Raw genomic sequence first — 15,771 nt, 5'->3', positions numbered from 1 at the left:
GGGGACAGGGAAGGAGGGAGGGAGGGCATCGTTTAGCACTCAGACAACCTTTCAAATGAGTGTTTGAGTTTGTGTCAATGACTTGGATTGAGAGTGATGAGATTTGTTCCAGCAGACGATGTAAACTGTGTTTAGTGAATTTGTATGAATGATTACATTGATTAAGTTGAAACTGATGATGTCGTTTGAAATCATTGCTGCAGCTTGAGGCAATGGAGCTGCCAATATGGTCAGTGGGTCCAAGAACTACAGAGATGGAAGAGATGATAGGTGGTCCAAAATGACCAAACTTCATACTATGAAGCAAGGAATCTCTCTGTCTGTGTGTCCTTCGCATATCTCGAGAAGCGTTCGTCTGATCCACTTCACACTTGGCGGGTGTATTGCTGGAGACACAAGGATGTGCACTGTCGGATTTGGTGCAATTTGGACACGCATCAACTTTGAATCAACAAGCAAACAGCGCTCTGCTCTGCACAGCGCCGCACTGCAGCACTAGTATCCTTAAATGACAATGAACAATGGCTGCTGTTAAGTAGCACAGCAGGACGTCAGGAGGAGGAGGGGGAGCAGCTTCCACACAGACTGTCCCTAGAGTGTCTTCACACAGACTGTCCCCAGAGTGTCTTCAGCATCTCAAGCTCTCAGCAAGTCATAATTAATGTGACAAGGTCTCCACCAGTCTCCACTGCAGATGTTTGCTCATACTGAAGAGCCTTGAGATGCGGGTCAAAGCACTCCCCTGTGTACCAGACGACACCAAGCACACATTTAGTTTGAGTAAACACAGGTGGAGGAACCAAACAGCTGCTAATATGTTGTGCTGGTCTGCTTATCAAAGCTGTGTCACCTTTAATAACTACATTTGTCAAATGACAATGTGTCACACTGTGCTGCTGTCAGACATATGGACATTTCTGGATTTTTATAAATGTTTTGCCTTTTTGAAGCCTAAAAGGACTGGACTCATTCATGCAATTGTTTGGAGGAAAGCTTCTCTGGCAGTGAGCTAGTGCTGCACGATTTGGGGGAAAGGTGCGATTAGCGATTAGGGTGGACAATATTGCGATTTGCGATTGTGATTGCGATATTAATAAACAAGAGGTATAGGGATGTGCCAGCATGAGTTTTTGACGGTATGATAACCTTGGACAAAAATACCATGGTTTCACTTATCACAGACTAAAATACATGAAATATGTTACAATTTAAAATATATTAAAACTAAATAAATAAAACAATTTGAAATAAAATTATCTTTACAAAAAAATAAAACATTTTGAGACATTTGCCTGTCCCAAACATGTAAAAAAGAAACACCAGAAAAATAGAAACTGCACTGTGTTACAGCACATAGAAGATGGCTCAGACTGCAAAGTTAGTTACATGTCTGTCCAGTAATACAGTAATACACCCCGTTTATTTATTTTGTAGCGACAGATGGCCTTAAACGCCACACTCACGTGACGCTTCTTGAGAGAGAGTTGAGGTAACGTGCATCTGCAGACTTTATCGAGGGACCATGAAGGCGTCATGTGACAGGCTAGTTAAAAGTCTGGATGTGCTGCTGCTGGCAGCTGCAACAGTGTTTTGCTGCTATCAACCTTGTTAATCTCACTATATTCTTCATCACAGCGGGTCATTACCCACTGTGCACTTAATCGTGCACTAGTTCTGCATAAGCACCTGCAGCTCTCTCCTTATTTTACTGACGTTCTCACTAATCACACGGCTGTTTACATGTGTTTCTGAACAGCTAGCTAGTTGTTAGCATAGCTCGCCGTTAGCGATCATGGATGTTCTCTCTCTGCCTCTCTGTAAGATATTATGTAACCGTGCTGCGTTGCGCATAACATTACTTATTTGCGGGAGTGCATGGGAGAAGTCTCCCGCTAGTGTTGATGCCCAGTGTGATGGCAGAGAAACGTGTGTTTGCTGCGTCGTTAGTTTAGAGGAGGCTCTCTCACACACACTCAAAAAGACGTGAAAAGAAAAATCGCACACTTTTGCGGTTATGTAATCGCACATGCTGACATCGCGATGCGATTAGATTAGATTAATCGTGCAGCACTACAGTGAGCCCAGTGTTGCTACTGGCTGCTCATATCAATACATAACCTCCAGTCTCTGCTCTGGCTGCTTATACGTATCAATACATAACCACCAGTCTCTGCTCTGGCTGCTCATATCAATACATAAGCACCAGTCTCTGCTCTGGCTGCTCATATCAATACATAACCACCTGTCTCTGCTCTGGCTGCTCATATCAATACATAACCGCCAGTCTCTGCTCTGGCTGCTTATATCAATACATAACCACCAGTCTCTGCTCTGGCTGCTTATATCAATACATAACCACCAGTCTCTGCTCTGGCTGCTCATATCAATACATAACCACCAGTCTCTGCTCTGGCTGCTCATATCAATACATAACCACCAGTCTCTGCTCTGACTGCTCATATCAATACATAACCACCAGTATCTGCTCTGACTGCTCATATCAATACATAACCACCAGTCTCTGCTCTGGCTGCTCATATCAATACATAACCACCAGTCTCTGCTCTGACTGCTCATATCAATACATAACCACCAGTATCTGCTCTGGCTGCTCATATCAATACATAACCACCAGTCTCTGCTCTGGCTGCTCATATCAATACATAACCACCAGTCTCTGCTCTGACTGCTCATATCAATACATAACACCAGTATCTGCTCTGGCTGCTCATATCAATACATAACCACCAGTCTCTGCTCTGGCTGCTCATATCAATACATAACCACCAGTCTCTGCTCTGGCTGCTTATATCAATACATAACCACCAGTCTCTGCTCTGGCTGCTTATATCAATACATAACCACCAGTCTCTGCTCTGGCTGCTCATATCAATACATAACCTCCAGTCTCTGCTCTGGCTGCTCATATCAATACATAACCACCAGTCTCTGCTCTGGCTGCTCATATCAATACATAACCGCCAGTCTCCGCTCTCAGCAGAGGGAGGGGGGCTGCACTGTGTGTGGGAGGCACAGCTGTGATCATCAGACCTCCATTTTTTGGCAAATGCTTTGGGATTCAACACTTTGACATTGTTACCCATCGTCACAAAAAGTCACCAGATTTGTCGTTAGAAATTTGTCGATATATATTTGTCAGAAATGAATGTGCCAGGGGAGTCTGAAAAGTCACTAAATCTCGTGGCAAAGTCGTCAAGTTGGCAACACTGGGAGAGCCTAGAGACCTGAGCTGTATGAATGAAGGAAGAAGAATCAGTGTAACTGAAGGATGTGGTCTACTGACAGAGACTCACCTTGGGATCCTCGGGGAAGATGTTGTCCACCAAGCGTTTGTACCTGGGCCTCAGCGGCCCACAGCAGCCGCACACTCCTGCAACACACAGCACAGAAACACAGCCTATAAGCAGGGACAGGACACACACGTTGGGTTCTCCAGAAGCAAGGACAGGACCCACACGTTGGGTTCTCCAGAAGCAAGGACAGGACCCACACGTTGGGTTCTCCAGAAGCAAGGACAGGACACACACGTTGGGTTCTCCAGAAGCAAGGACAGGACCCACACGTTGGGTTCTCCAGAAGCAAGGACAGGACACACACGTTGGGTTCTCCAGAAGCAAGGAACAGGACACACATGTTGGGTTCTCCAGAAGAACGGATCCATGAAAACAAAGGCTCGTGGAAAGGTAGAGATTAGAGAACAACCGTTCAAGGCTGCTGGATCAAATCCCAGAAATGACTGGGATCCCCTGGGCAGAGAAAATACTAAAAAACAAACAAACTCTAAATTCCCTCAAGAAGCAAATGACAAAAGTTGTGAATCTGTGCCAGTCAACTTTCCATCGGTAAAGGCAGAAAAAGACAGACAGCAAAAACAAGTTTAAGTTTATGATACAACTGGGGAAGGCTGGGTGATAACTGATATATTCTTGTTTTCGATTCTTTCAATGTATATATTTGAATATAGAATATTCTCTGACGGCTCTGCAGGTAGTGAACAGCCTGCAGTCTAAAGCAGTTCAGCCCTGCAGCTCTGTGCTACTTTCAGCAGGTATCAAGTCCACACAATTAGCTTCCTAATGCAAGCTGAGCTCCTCATGTTCAATTCATACAATCAGATGTGTTCCTGTCTGTATGTGAACGGGAGGCAAGTGAAAGGAAGTGTGTGTGTGTGTGTGTGTGTGTGTGTGTGTGTGTGTGTGTGTGTGTGTGTGTGTGTGTGTGTGTGTGTGTGTGTGTGTGTGTGTGTGTGTGTGTGTGTGTCTGTCTGCACGCATGCCTGTGTCACTATTTAGTCTGAAGTTACAGGCTTTTTCTTGCATAGGAAAATGTTTGTCAACCAATAAAGCCTTTTCTTTAGTGCTGAAGTGGTAAAACAACAAACTGAAAAAACTAAAACTAAACTTGATTTAATGGCTTTTCGGGCTCCCCAGGCGAATATTAGTGAATATCTCAAAAGCAAGATGGTGACAAATGTTACTTTTTCTGATTCTGGGGCAAAAGGGTCTTTATCTTGAACTTTATTTATTAAATTCAAAGCCCCAAAAGTAAAATGTGGTGAATAAATACTGTGAATAGTGTGAATACTACTCAGCTACAGGTCTTCAAAACCTGTGATTTTCTAGTGCTAAATCAGCCTAGTTATGCAGCCTGTGCCCGCCCCATTCTGATCAAAACAAAACATTTTTCTCATTATAACATTCATTTGAACGGTGAAATTAGTATTATATTTCATTCTAACTAGCATTAAAACTAGCATAAAAAGGCCAGCAAGTCATGAGTGAAATGCCAGACAGAGCACAGCTAAAGGTCGCTCTGACAGACGATCAATGAGGAAAACCATTTCGCTCACCAAACTTCACCAGGTTCAAAGACTGAACCACGAGAGAAAACACACACACGCACACACACACACACACACACACACACACACACTAGGGCTGTGAATCCTCACTGGCCTCACGATTCGATTCGATTACGATTCAGAGGGCTACGATTCGATTCGAGTACGATTATCGATGCATCTCGATGCATCTCGATGCATCTTAAATCGATGCATCACTTTTTTCCACAATACATGATTTATTTTTTCTCACTTTATTTTTTCTCACTGTGTGGCTACTTCTAAAATAAAAGTGCATTTGGAATTGCATTGTATTATGATCCATAATTAAAATAAACAACTGCATGTACTTCCATTATATTTTATTTGATTATAAAAATAAATAAAAAAAAATCGATTTTTGACATTTGTGAATCGATGCAGAATCGTGCACGTCCGCATCGCGATGCATCTTATAATCGATTATTTTTGACACCCCTAACACACACACACAAACACACACACAAACACACACACACACACACACACAGACACAAAATTTGCAGCATGAGAATTCTAGAAAGATGTGCAGAAGGTGTCATTCTGAGACGGAAGTGAACAGATGTTATGACCGAGGCTGGATGTTCCAACTACAGATAGTTTATTTGGATTCTTTCTGTATGCACACATCGACGGAGAATCACATCAAGAGCCTCAACGAGGCTCAATAATAATCTGTTAATTCCACCACAGGAGAAACTTGGTGTTCTCTGAAATTAGGTGGAAAAAAATGTGTGCATATAATATATATATCGGTATCAGCAATCGGTCAAAAGAATTTGAAAATATCAGCATATCGGATATCGGGGGGGAAAAATCCAATATTCTGCATCCCTAGTCTCTGAAAGCCAATCCAAGTGCAGGTCACCTGACCTAACACTATGAATTCAGAAGAGACATTATTACAGAGAAGGTTCAGGTCACCTGACCTAACACTATGAATTCAGAAGAGACATCATTAGAGAGAAGGTTCAGGTCACCTGACCTAACACTATGAATTCAGAAGAGACATCATTAGAGAGAAGGTTCAGGTCACCTGACCTAACACTATGAATTCAGAAGAGACATCATTAGAGAGAAGGTTCAGGTCACCTGACCTAACACTATGAATTCAGAAGAGACATCATTAGAGAGAAGGTTCAGGTCACCTGACCTAACACTATGAATTCAGAAGAGACATCATTAGAGAGAAGGTTCAGGTCACCTGACCTAACACTATGAATTCAGAAGAGACATCATTAGAGAGAAGGTTCCCAAGATGCTTAAGAGACAATTTCGGTGCGGCGGGAGGGTGGGCGATAAACACCTGTAACTACGAGGTGAGCATCGCCTCCCACACAAATATCCAAAACAAAGCACTCAAAACGTTCTGGAACAGAGGAGGTGAAAAGAACACGAGTGACTAAATGTTCTCTCACAAATATCACAACACCGCCCCCCCTTTAGCCTTTCGGTCCATTCTAAAAAGATGAAAACCCATAAATATGGCAGATAGCCATGACGTTGAACTGATTGGTTCACAGCTGAGGTATATTTAGAGTTCACCACAGCTAGAGCCGCATCTCGCAATAATACCCAGAGAGCCTTGTGGTAGTGTTTACTGTTTACTGTCGTTTCCTGCTAGTGATGTCATCAGTATACGACCACTAGCTAGCTAACTAGCCTCGCAAACAGAGTGGCTGTCTGTGTGTGTCTCATGGAATATCGGATTTGGGACTTGGAAGAGAGCGAGGAAGTAGGACTGAAGTGGTAAGTTTTGAAAATATGTGTTTTATTCCAGCATTGGTTGTACTACAAACCAAGTTATCTTGGTTGTTTGCCCAAGCATGTGTTTGCCCAACCGCTAACGTAGGCTAATGTTAGCTAACGTTAACATTAGCCTAGCATCGCTGGCTTTCACAGGCATACAAACAACCGATACCTTTTAGCTGAAATAAAGTAATAAAGACACTACACACATTTTCAGAACTTGCCAGTTAGTCCAACTTACTTTCCTGGACTGCCTACTCGCTAGCTGGTTCACCGCGCCGAGCCCCAGAGCAGAGGACCATGAGCCCCAGAGCAGAGGACCATGAGCCCCAGAGCAGAGGACCATGAGCCCCAGAGCAGAGGACCATGAGCCCCAGAGCAGAGGACCATGAGCCCCAGAGCAGAGGACCATGAGCCCCAGAGCAGAGGACCATGAGCCTCAGAGCAGAGGACCATGAGCCCCAGAGCAGAGGACCATGAGCCTCAGAGCAGAGAACCATGAGCCCCAGAGCAGAGGACCATGAGCCCCAGAGCAGAGGCCCATGAGCCCCAGAGCAGAGGAGCATGAGCCCCAGAGCAGAGGACCATGAGCCCCAGAGCAGAGGAGCATGCATGCAGGTGGCTCCCTCTGGGCGGACAGCCTCCTCCTCCCTGAGGCTGCCGGTCTCCAAATGTATAGTCTCGCTAGCCAGCCTCTCTTCCTTTCCGTCAGAGAGTCTGGCGCTGCAGGTTTCCATTGTGGGATTGCGAAAAAAATGCTCTGAAGGGTTAGCCAATCATCCTCGTCTTGGGCGGTGCTTAGCGTTAGTGCCCTTGGAAAATAGTTTCGGGGTGGAACTTGTGCCGAGCAGGACTTCTTTATTGCACAATCCAAATTTTCTTCAAAACTTGCCATTTTCAGCGTGTAGCAACGAGTTAGCCTGTAGGTTTCTGCCGTTAGCTTTCTAGCTAGCTAGTTAGCGTCGTTGTTTTCACATTCGGCGGCCGGGAGCATTACAGCGACACACATGGGAGCTGATTGACATGGTCGGAGCCAATGACAGAGCGCGTGACAGAGCTTGCAAGTGGGGGAGCGGATATCCTGCTGCCACCGAAACAGCCGCTCGAATGGGAGAGCAGCTTTAGAGCAGGGGAGGGCTGATCCCCGTTGCCTGTTTCCACGACGCCAGACTCTCTGACGGAAAGGAAGAGAGGCTGGCTAGCGAGACTACCAAATGTATGACGAGCCTCGGAATGTGAGTTAATCAGCCAAATTACGTAAATTATGTAATTTGCATCTATATTAACACCTTGATTGCCAGCGACGAGTGTACTCGTCAAACACAATCCAGCTGTTAACTGCCAGCGACGAGTGTACTCGTCAAAAAAATCGATTTTTTTTTTTTGACGGTAGGTTGTGCATCTAAGCCTTTTACATCTCTTATATAGGTATTGGACGTGTACAACGTGTACAACCCATTCCACCGACCCACTAAGTGGCGACAAGGAAGGAGGAAGGCAAGCAAAAAGCAGTGTGACTGAAGCCATTCTCATGAAGGTGGATTGGCGAAGGCGCTTTTATTTTCGCGCTGATTGCTGGCGATACGGGATTGCAAATTTACATAATACATTACAGGTGGAACACACTTTGAAACACGCAGCATAAATATGACCAGAATCGCAAAAGCTTCTCTCAACCAAAACTCCAAGAAGCAAGCGAGTCCATGCCGACTTCCTCAAACAGCAGCCGTGCAGATCGACAGGCACAGGACAGCAGCAAAAGCACTGAGACTGTGACGGCCGCTGCAGGCAAGAAGAGGGAGGAGTTGAACAACTCTGCCTCTCGCTCTCTCCCTCTCTCTCTCTCTCTCTCTCTCTCTCGCTCTCTCTCTCTCCCTCCCTCCCTCTCTCTCTCTCTCTCTCTCTCCCTCTCCCCCTCTCACTAGGATTAAACCTAGTGCGTCTCCCTCCCGAGAGGGAGGGAGAGAGAGAGAGAGAGGGAGGGAGAGCGAGAGGGAGGGAGAGAGAGAGAGAGAGAGAGAGAGAGGGAGGGAGAGCGAGGGGGAGAGAGAGAGAGAGAGAGAGAGAGCGAGAGGGGGAGGGAGAGAGAGAGAGAGAGAGAGCCAAAAATGAATGGTTAAAGTGACAGTTCTATCGAATTTCACAAAAAGCTGTTTATCTCTGAATATTCTTTCTGACGCTAAAACCATGCTGTATTCAACTGCTAATGCTTACATAACTACTAACTCTACAAACTAACTCTTTTAGACAGAGAAAGTACACATTCTATTAGTACTTTTGAGATATTGTATGTTCACAAACTCCAAGCAGAAAATAATTCTCGGCTCCTGTAAAATGAGCCACAATCCTCAAAAAACGGCTTGGCAGAAGCTACCTACAGCAAGAAAAAAACGGCTGGCAGTCAATGTGTTAAATGAAGACATTAACATTAATTTTATTTTGTATGTTACATATTTATTGGCTAAGTATATTCACATTTATAGGCTAGCAAAGTCTGCCTATGTAGGCAGCCATGTTGTCTGCTCGGAATTTTCTCTTGGCCATGAAGAATTGATTGACAGCTGTCATGTCATGATATTATTGGTTGAAATTTGATAGTACTAGCTGCATGAAGTTATGAATGAAGACAACATGGTTGACTTTTCATGTGGAAAACCAACAAAATTTGATTTTTGTGATTTTCTTTAGCATACATTGTTAAATAGGTGCACTCTATGGCCATGGTATGATCTAAAATCACTTCAGCTGGACTTTAATCAACCTGTGTGAACATCATTTTAGGAACTCCTATATCACCGGTAAGCTGTGAGCTGTTTCCTCTGCACACTGCACACCACGCTCAGAAGATTGAAGGAGCGAGAGGAGAGGGCACTATGTAAACGCCATTCATCATCATTACCTCCAACAGTCTGTGTGACAAACGACCTCTCCAGTCGTCACACTCGCAAAATGAACTTTACAGAGGCGGAGGACTTCATTTCCCAGGTGCCCCTGCTCAGACAGTTTTTCCCAGAGTCCCCCTGTGGCGCACCTTCACGCCCTCGCAGGTGAAGCTGGGTCACCTTAACACCTCGCCCGTTATTCATTCCCTCCACGGCGCGCATGAGAGCTCACCGGCTGCCCCCGGGGAGCCTGCAGATTAATAAATGTCTTTAAACGTCGTCACAGAGCCTATTTCCCCCAGCCCGGCCTGCAACGCATTCATTACAGATCCTGCAATTACCTGCAACATGAAGGCCAGGCACGGCTGTGCCCTGCAGTACTCTAAATCACTTAAAGTAATCAGTTACTCTAATCCCTCAGTTACTGTCATCAGCCAGGCTTAATGGTACTCGCCCAACTATAAACACCTCAATTAACTGCACAGATGTCATTTGACTTTTGAGCAACTTAAACAGACAGCAGCAGCTTGTAGAAGAGCTCCACCTAGTGAAGGCCTGACATCGCTTGTACAGAAGTTAGTCCACTGCTCTGACCATCCAGGAATGTTGATCTGAATAGAAAAGACTGATTCATTCAAGTTCTGTAAGTGCAACTCACCAGGAAGAGGGAGAATATACATGAAAGTGCTCAAAGTCCTGCCTGGAGAATGGTGGGTCGTCACTGTGCCAGAGACGGGTGTGGGCGGAGATAAGTTCCTCTGATGTCACTTCCTGCCAGTCGCCAGCAGAGTTAGTCAATAAAGCGTCACATGACTTGATAACACACTGCCAAACACTTGCTTTGAGGTGACCTTCACAGTGCTAAGAAACCCCATTCAACCGTTATTAGAACCTGCAGAACCTGCCATTAGCAGAACCTGCCATCAGCAGAACATGCCATCCGCAGAACCTGCCATCAGCAGAACCTGCCTTCAGCAGAACCTGCCATTAGCAGAACCTGCCATCAGCAGAACCTCCCATCAGCAGAACCTGCCACCAGCAGAACCTGCCATCATCAGAACCTCCCATCAGCAGAACCTGCCATCAGCAGAACCTGCCATCAACAGAATGTGCCATCAGCAGAACCTCCCATCAGCAGAACCTGCCACCAGCAGAACCTGCCATCAACAGAATGTGCCATCAGCAGAACCTCCCATCAGCAGAACCTCCCATCAGCAGAACCTCCCATCAGCAGAACATGCCATCATCAGAAGACACAGCGTGCATCTGCTGAAAGACAGCTGAGCAGCTACAGTAGCATGACGCGTGCTCAGAAGCACTGCATGAAGAACACGCTCTCTCTGCTTCCTCCCGTGCTCATTAAGATCTGTCTCTCTCTCTCTCTCTCACACTCACACACACACACACACACACACACACACACAGACACACACACAGACACACACACACACACACACACACACACACACGCACGCACGCACACGCACACACACACACACACACACACACACACACACACACTTGACAGTGTTTGCTCTGTTACAAGAGCATAATGTTTGTATTCATTCAATGAAATGAGGTGACAGAGACTGAGATAACATGAGACATCAAAATGATCTAAAACTATAAAAGTTGCAGATAGTAGCAGGTCGTTATAATAAAGCATAATGGTAAGATTTGGATTGAATATGTCCATGTTGTGGTATTTTGTACGTATGCATGTATGATGTAGTGCTGTTTGTATGCATGTATGATGTAGTGCTGCTGTATGATGTTGTATATATGATGTAGTGCTGTTTTGTATTTTGTACGTATGCATGTATGATGTAGTGCTGTTTTGTTTGTGTTTTACAATTCTGTATTTGTGTCTGTTGGACGGACGGGGCTATCCTCCTTTCACTCAATTCAAATTCAATTCCTTCCTTCAGGTCATTTGTTGTATTATGTATGTACTTGCAAAGCCTATTTTCAATCTCAATTCAGGTCAATCTCCTCGTGAATATTATGCCAATATTTCCTAAATTGGATGCTGGAATAACTTCTGAATGGCATCTTGGAGGTGGAAGGAGATGAAAGCTCAGGCACAGGAACAGGAAGTGACTGAAATGTGAGCGCCGTCAACAGTAACGGCGCGAGCTGTCCGTCCGTCTCACAACACGGTGTCACTTTACACGACACAAAGAAGCCTCTCTGCGTCATCCATAACAACACAGACAGACGCTGCAGGCTCACAAAACAAATCTAAACATAACAACACAGACAGACGCTGCAGGCTCACAAAACAAATCTAAACATAACAACACAGACAGACGCTGCAGGCTCACAAAACAAATCTAAACATAACAACACAGACAGACGCTGCAGGCTCACAAAACAAATCTAAACATAACAACACAGACAGACGCTGCAGGCTCACACAACAAATCTAAACATAACAACACAGACAGACGCTGCAGGCTCACAAAACAAATCTAAACATAACAACACAGACAGACGCTGCAGGCTCACAAAACAAATCTAAACATAACAACACAGACAGACGCTGCAGGCTCACACAACAAATCTAAACATAACAACACAGACAGACGCTGCAGGCTCACAAAACAAATCTAAACATAACAACACAGACAGACGCTGCAGGCTCACACAACAAATCTAAACATAACAACACAGACAGACGCTGCAGGCTCACAAAACAAATCTAAACATAACAACACAGACAGACGCTGCAGGCTCACACAACAAATCTAAACATAACAACACAGACAGACGCTGCAGGCTCACAAAACAAATCTAAACATAACAACACAGACAGACACTGCAGGCTCACAAAACAAATCTAAACATAACAACACAGACAGACGCTGCAGGCTCACAAAACAAATCTAAACATAACAACACAGACAGACGCTGCAGGCTCACAAAACAAATCTAAACTGAGAGATTTCTCACTGTCTGCAATGTTGTGCCACTTTGTTTACTGGACACGTGCAGGAAAACTGTGGAGTCCAGCTACCATCATCATCAGCACCACGGTTGCAAACACGTGTGTGCATGTGTGTGTGCCACCACCAAACACGTGTGTGCATGTGTTGTCATGTGGTTGCAAACACATGTGTGCACGTGTTGTCGTGTGGTTGCAAACACGTGTGTGCATGTGTTGTCATGTGGTTGCAAACACGTGTGTGCATGTGTTGTCATGTGGTTGCAAACACGTGTGTGCATGTGTTGTCGTGTGGTTGCAAACACGTGTGTGCATGTGTTGTCATGTGGTTGCAAACACGTGTGTGCATGTGTTGTCGTGTGGTTGCAAACACGTGTGTGCATGTGTTGTCATGTGGTTGCAAACACGTGTGTGCATGTGTTGTCGTGTGGTTGCAAACACGTGTGTGCATGTGTTGTCATGTGGTTGCAAACACGTGTGTGCATGTGTTGTCAGGGGTTGCAAACACGTGTGTGCATGTGTTGTCATGTGGTTGCAAACACGTGTGTGCATGTGTTGTCATGTGGTTGCAAACACGTGTGTGCATGTGTTGTCATGTGGTTGCAAACACGTGTGTGCATGTGTTGTCGTGTGGTTGCAAACACGTGTGTGCATGTGTTGTCATGTGGTTGCAAACACGTGTGTGCATGTGTTGTCATGTGGTTGCAAACACGTGTGTGCATGTGTTGTCATGTGGTTGCAAACACGTGTGTGCATGTGTTGTCATGTGGTTGCAAACACGTGTGTGCATGTGTTGTCATGTGGTTGCAAACACGTGTGTGCATGTGTTGTCATGTGGTTGCAAACACGTGTGTGCATGTGTTGTCGTGTGGTTGCAAACACATGTGTGCATGTGTTGTCGTGTGGTTGCAAACACGTGTGTGCATGTGTTGTCATGTGGTTGCAAACACGTGTGTGCATGTGTTGTCATGTGGTTGCACACACGTGTGTGCATGTGTTGTCATGTGGTTGCACACACGTGTGTGCACGTGTGTGTGCCACCACCAAACATGTGTGTGCATGCGTTGTCGTGTGGTTGCATCATGTGACGATTAAAGAGCAACATCAATGCTTGCAGACTGGTGCAGATCAATAGAAAGCACCTGGTGGAGAGTGTGCGTCAGCGCGCGGGGCGTTCGAGGACAGCAGCCTGAGGACAGAGCTGGAGAGAGAGAGAGAGGAGATATGACAACAGTCTATTTCCATCCTCATTATTCTCCTCCACAACCACTGAAGGTGAAAATGAATGGCTGTAAGGAGGAGCGTGTCGTGTGTGTGTGTGTGTGTGTGTGTGTGTGTGTGTGTGTGTGTGTGTGTGTGTGTGTGTGTGTGTGACTATGATATAATAGCACTTATTGCCTGCCTGGAGGAGATTCTCCCAGCATGGAAAACTCTGAGAAGAGCAGAGAAGACCTGGCAGAGTGTACTAGTGTTTAGAAAAAGGTCCCGTAACCAAAAGATCACAGGTTTGATTCCTGCAGTAATGTGTTTAGAAACGGTCCCGTAATCAAAAGATCACAGGTTTGATTCCTGCAGTAATGTGTTTAGAAACGGTCCCGTAATCAAAAGATCACAGGTTTGATTCCTGCAGTAATGTGTTTAGAAACAGTCCCGTAATCAAAAGATCACAGGTTTGATTCCTGCAGTAATGTGTTCAGAAACGGTCCCGTAATCAAAAGATCACAGGTTTGATTCCTGCAGTAATGTGTTCAGAAACAGTCCCGTAATCAAAAGATCACAGGTTTGATTCCTGCAGTAATGTGTTTAGAAAAAGGTCCCGTAACCAAAAGATCACAGGTTTGATTTCTGCAGTAATGTGTTTAGAAAAAGGTCCCGTAACCAAAAGATCACAGGTTTGATTCCTGCAGTAATGTGTTTAGAAACGGTCCCGTAACCAAAAGATCACAGGTTTGATTCCTGCAGTAATGTGTTTAGAAACGGTCCCGTAATCAAAAGATCACAGGTTTGATTCCTGCAGTAATGTGTTCAGAATCAGTCCCGTAATCAAAAGATCACAGGTTTGATTCCTGCAGTAATGTGTTCAGAAACAGTCCCGTAATCAAAAGATCACAGGTTTGATTCCTCCAGTAATGTGTTTAGAAAAAGGTCCCGTAACCAAAAGATCACAGGTTTGATCCCTGCAGTAATGTGTTTAGAAAAATGTCCCGTAACCAAAAGATCACAGGTTTGATTCCTGCAGTAATGTGTTTAGAAACAGTCCCGTAATCAAAAGATCACAGGTTTGATTCCTGCAGTAATGTGTTCAGAAACAGTCCCGTAACCAAAAGATCACAGGTTTGATTCCTGCAGTAATGTGTTTAGAAAAAGGTCCCGTAACCAAAAGATCACAGGTTTGATTCCTGCAGTAATGTGTTCAGAAACGGTCCCATAATCAAAAGATCACAGGTTTGATTCCTGCAGTAATGTGTTCAGAAACAGTCCCGTAATCAAAAGATCACAGGTTTGATTCCTGCAGTAATGTGTTCAGAAACAGTCCCATAATCAAAAGATCACAGGTTTGATTCCTGCAGTAATGTGTTCAGAAACAGTCCCGTAACCAAAAGATCACAGGTTTGATTCCTGCAGTAATGTGTTCAGAAACAGTCCCGTAACCAAAAGATCACAGGTTTGATTCCTGCAGTAATGTGTTCAGAAACAGTCCCGTAACCAAAAGATCACAGGTTTGATTCCTGCAGTAATGTGTTTAGAAACAGTCCCGTAACCAAAAGATCACAGGTTTGATTCCTGCAGTAATGTGTTCAGAAACAGTCCCGTAATCAAAAGATCACAGGTTTGATTCCTGCATTAATGTGTTCAGAAACAGTCCCGTAATCAAAAGATCACAGGTTTGATTCCTGCATTAATGTGTTCAGAAACAGTCCCGTAACCAAAAGATCACAGGTTTGATTCCTGCAGTAATGTGTTCAGAAACAGTCCCGTAACCAAAAGATCACAGGTTTGATTCCTGCAGTAATGTGTTTAGAAACAGTCCCGTAATCAAAAGATCACAGGTTTGATTCCTGCAGTAATGTGTTCAGAAACAGTCCCGTAACCAAAAGATCACAGGTTTGATTCCTGCAGTAATGTGTTTAGAAACAGTCCCGTAACCAAAAGATCACAGGTTTGATTCCTGCAGTAATGTGTTTAGAAACGGTCCCGTAACCAAAAGATCACAGGTTTGATTCCTGCAGGAATGTGTTTAGAAACAGTCCCGTAATCAAAAGATCACAGGTTTGATTCCTGCAGTAATGTGTTCA

At 44.7% G+C, this 15,771-nt stretch overlaps 1 protein-coding gene across 1 annotated transcript in view; it reads right to left on the bottom strand.

Annotated features, from left to right (window-relative positions):
* The window catches only part of efr3a (EFR3 homolog A), a gene marked incomplete at its 3' end in the record, with an annotated part of 143,049 nt that overhangs the window by 74,776 nt on the left and 52,502 nt on the right, over window positions 1–15,771 (bottom strand). Inside the window, exon 2 of the mRNA XM_083658874.1 lies at window positions 3,315–3,391. Coding sequence (XP_083515000.1) covers window positions 3,315–3,391 — 77 coding nt within the window. The remainder of the gene's footprint in view (window positions 1–3,314; window positions 3,392–15,771) is intronic.

This window comes from Poromitra crassiceps (genome assembly GCF_964638095.1).
Source record: "Poromitra crassiceps genome assembly, chromosome: 23".
In the NCBI taxonomy this organism is placed as follows: domain Eukaryota; kingdom Metazoa; phylum Chordata; class Actinopteri; order Beryciformes; family Melamphaidae; genus Poromitra; species Poromitra crassiceps.
This window is presented reverse-complemented; position numbering and strand designations above follow the sequence as displayed.